Below are 2,500 nucleotides of genomic sequence, written 5' to 3'. Positions count from 1 at the left end.
GGTGGCTCCGTTGGTGGTGGTGGAAATTTTAATAAACCTACAAAATGAAATAATAATTTCAAAAAATTGTTAAAAATATTATTATTATTATTATTATTATTTTAAAACGTTATCGTCATTTTATTTACCACGTGGACCACCACCAGGATTTGTAAACATTCCCATCATCGTGATTGAACTCTGCAGTTTGTTAGGCTGCTTATTTGTACTCTTAATAGTAGTAGTAGTATCTTTGGTACTATTTTGAAATTGTGCTGGCCTGAAATTTGGCCGATTAGGTGGTATGCTTGGTCTACCATTAGAAACGGGATTCGCTGTGTTAGAATTAACGGTTCTCGTAGCTGCGACAGGCCGTGGAGCAGGCCTTCCGGCTGATACGTTGGGCCTAATCGAAGAAGTCTGATCGTTTTCTCTTTGATCCGTATTATCGATTGACCTTACGTGACTCACTGGATTGTACGGTTTTCCAATTGCACGTGAAGTTTGATTGCTTTGAGCGTTATCCTTGTACGTATAAAAATTCATGGTTGTTGATCGATTCGGATTTGGTTCTAAGTACCATAAAAAATCTCATTAACATATAAATATTCCTCCCTATCTCTTTAGTTTTTTATTTATTTATTTATATGTATATATATTTAAAATTTTTTGTTGACTTAAATTACAAATACTTACTCGTAGTACTCGGCAAACCTGGTCCAATACTAACGTTCAAGATTTTTCCACTTGATTTCAGTATTTCCTTTTCGCCATAATCGATTTGTGTGAACTTTAATTGTCTTGTTCCTCCACCACCCCAACCTTCTTTCTTGACCTTGTATTCTATACTGCGGAGAATAATATAACATAAAATATTTCCGTGACACTTATTATGTATATGTATATAGAAAATAATAATAGTAAAATACTTACTTGTTATTGAATCTTATTATCAAAGCATGTCCAACTTCCTCCATATATTTCTTACTGAATAAGGATAAGAATTCCGTCTTGAAGACTAATTCCAATAGACTAGCATAATCTTCTTTAGTGTGTATAACAACGAAGTCGTCTTGAAGCGTACTCAAGGACACGTGACTGATTTGATCGAAGGATAATTTTCTTTTAATTATTTCCACGGTTCTACCTTTTTCTGGTCCCTTCTTGATTTCTTCTCGACCGATCAAATATAGAAACTTACCTGTCAGCACGAGATCTCTTCTGCATACCTACGATTAGAAACGACAAAGCTAATCATTTTGTTGTCTATACCTTAAGTCACGATATCTTAGTTCCTTTCCTTAGCCATTATTATTTCTCATAACTGAGAAGAGAATAGTTATTTATCTCTCACCTTAAACCTTCTGTCATATTTCTTAATAATTTCTGCGAATAAGACCTTCTCTCTCCTACCAATCAAATTCATCGTCAATGGTTTAGCCTCCATTCCTATATAATCACCCACAAAGTTTCTATTCAAACTTGCTCGTCTTCGTTCCTTGTGACCGAACAACAAATCAGCCGCTTCCTGTTTTTGCTGGGCTTGTCTCTTTCGTGTAAAATATTTCTTAAATGCTTTCTGGATAATTCGTGCATACAAATTGTATTTTCGATCCCTTGCTTCTTCCAACATGAAAAGCTGGAAGAGTTAATGATAATGTTGGTTTTGTTAGTAGTAATTTGCGGATCAAGTTGATAGATCGAATTTTAACATATTAATTAAGTCGAGTTAAATTCTATTAGAACTATGATTGTTATTTTATCGATATCAAAAAACAAATATAATTAATATTATCTATAAATATATATATATATACAGCTCGATATAAAAATAGTGTGTGTGTCGAGAAATTATTAGATAAATAGATATTTTAATTTAAATATTGCCAAGAAACCATGTTGATGCGATTAAAATGTAGTAAGAGTAGTAGTAAGTAAATAACAGTAGTAAGAGAGTGATAGTTTCTTAGCTTACCTTGCACCATTATTCTGCACTTACGTGTAATAATGGTGTAAGATAAGCGTAGGGTAAGCGCTTACTCTGCATTTACTTTAGGTATTTGTTTCAAGTCTCTACGAGTTTTAGTTCCGGAGATATTCCCATGCATTAAAAGACATGGATATTGATAATATAGAAAAAAATTATTTTGTCAGTAAAAAAGTAATTTATTTATTAATTAATAATTAATTTATTATAATTTTATAATTTAGTCGCAACCTCAATTCTTCTTCTCTTTTGTGGCAAAATCTGGTAGATTTCGTTTATAAGAATTTGTTTACAGAAATTGTTTATAACATATTGTTAATTTATTATTAACAATAAGATGAAAAAATAGAGAAAAATTTGCCCTTTAAAATGGTACTTGAATCAAGTTTCTACGATTTTTACTTCCAGAGATATTCCTATATAAAGGTAAGATATTACGTTGACCTATATAATTTCATTCATATCGGCTCGGTGACACACTGACCTATATAAATTCCGAGAATTTACGCGGTCCTACTACTACTACTACTACTA

General features: G+C 32.0%; 1 protein-coding gene across 2 annotated transcripts in view; it reads right to left on the bottom strand.

Moving 5' to 3' along the window:
• Positions 1 to 2,500, bottom strand: part of LOC122632661 (unconventional myosin-Ie-like) — a 54,138-nt gene that overhangs the window by 1,568 nt on the left and 50,070 nt on the right. For both annotated transcript variants that reach the window (XM_043819751.1, XM_043819752.1), the window contains exons 16-20: positions 1,334 to 1,618; positions 913 to 1,208; positions 676 to 827; positions 129 to 551; positions 1 to 37 (exon numbers count right to left, since the gene is read on the bottom strand). The exon at positions 1 to 37 is cut by the window's left edge and continues 302 nt beyond it. In XM_043819751.1, the coding sequence (XP_043675686.1) occupies positions 1 to 37; positions 129 to 551; positions 676 to 827; positions 913 to 1,208; positions 1,334 to 1,618 (1,193 nt within the window). The remainder of the gene's footprint in view (positions 38 to 128; positions 552 to 675; positions 828 to 912; positions 1,209 to 1,333; positions 1,619 to 2,500) is intronic.

The sequence above is a fragment of the Vespula pensylvanica genome, chromosome 10, assembly GCF_014466175.1.
Source record: "Vespula pensylvanica isolate Volc-1 chromosome 10, ASM1446617v1, whole genome shotgun sequence".
Lineage (NCBI taxonomy): Eukaryota > Metazoa > Arthropoda > Insecta > Hymenoptera > Vespidae > Vespula > Vespula pensylvanica.
This window is presented reverse-complemented; position numbering and strand designations above follow the sequence as displayed.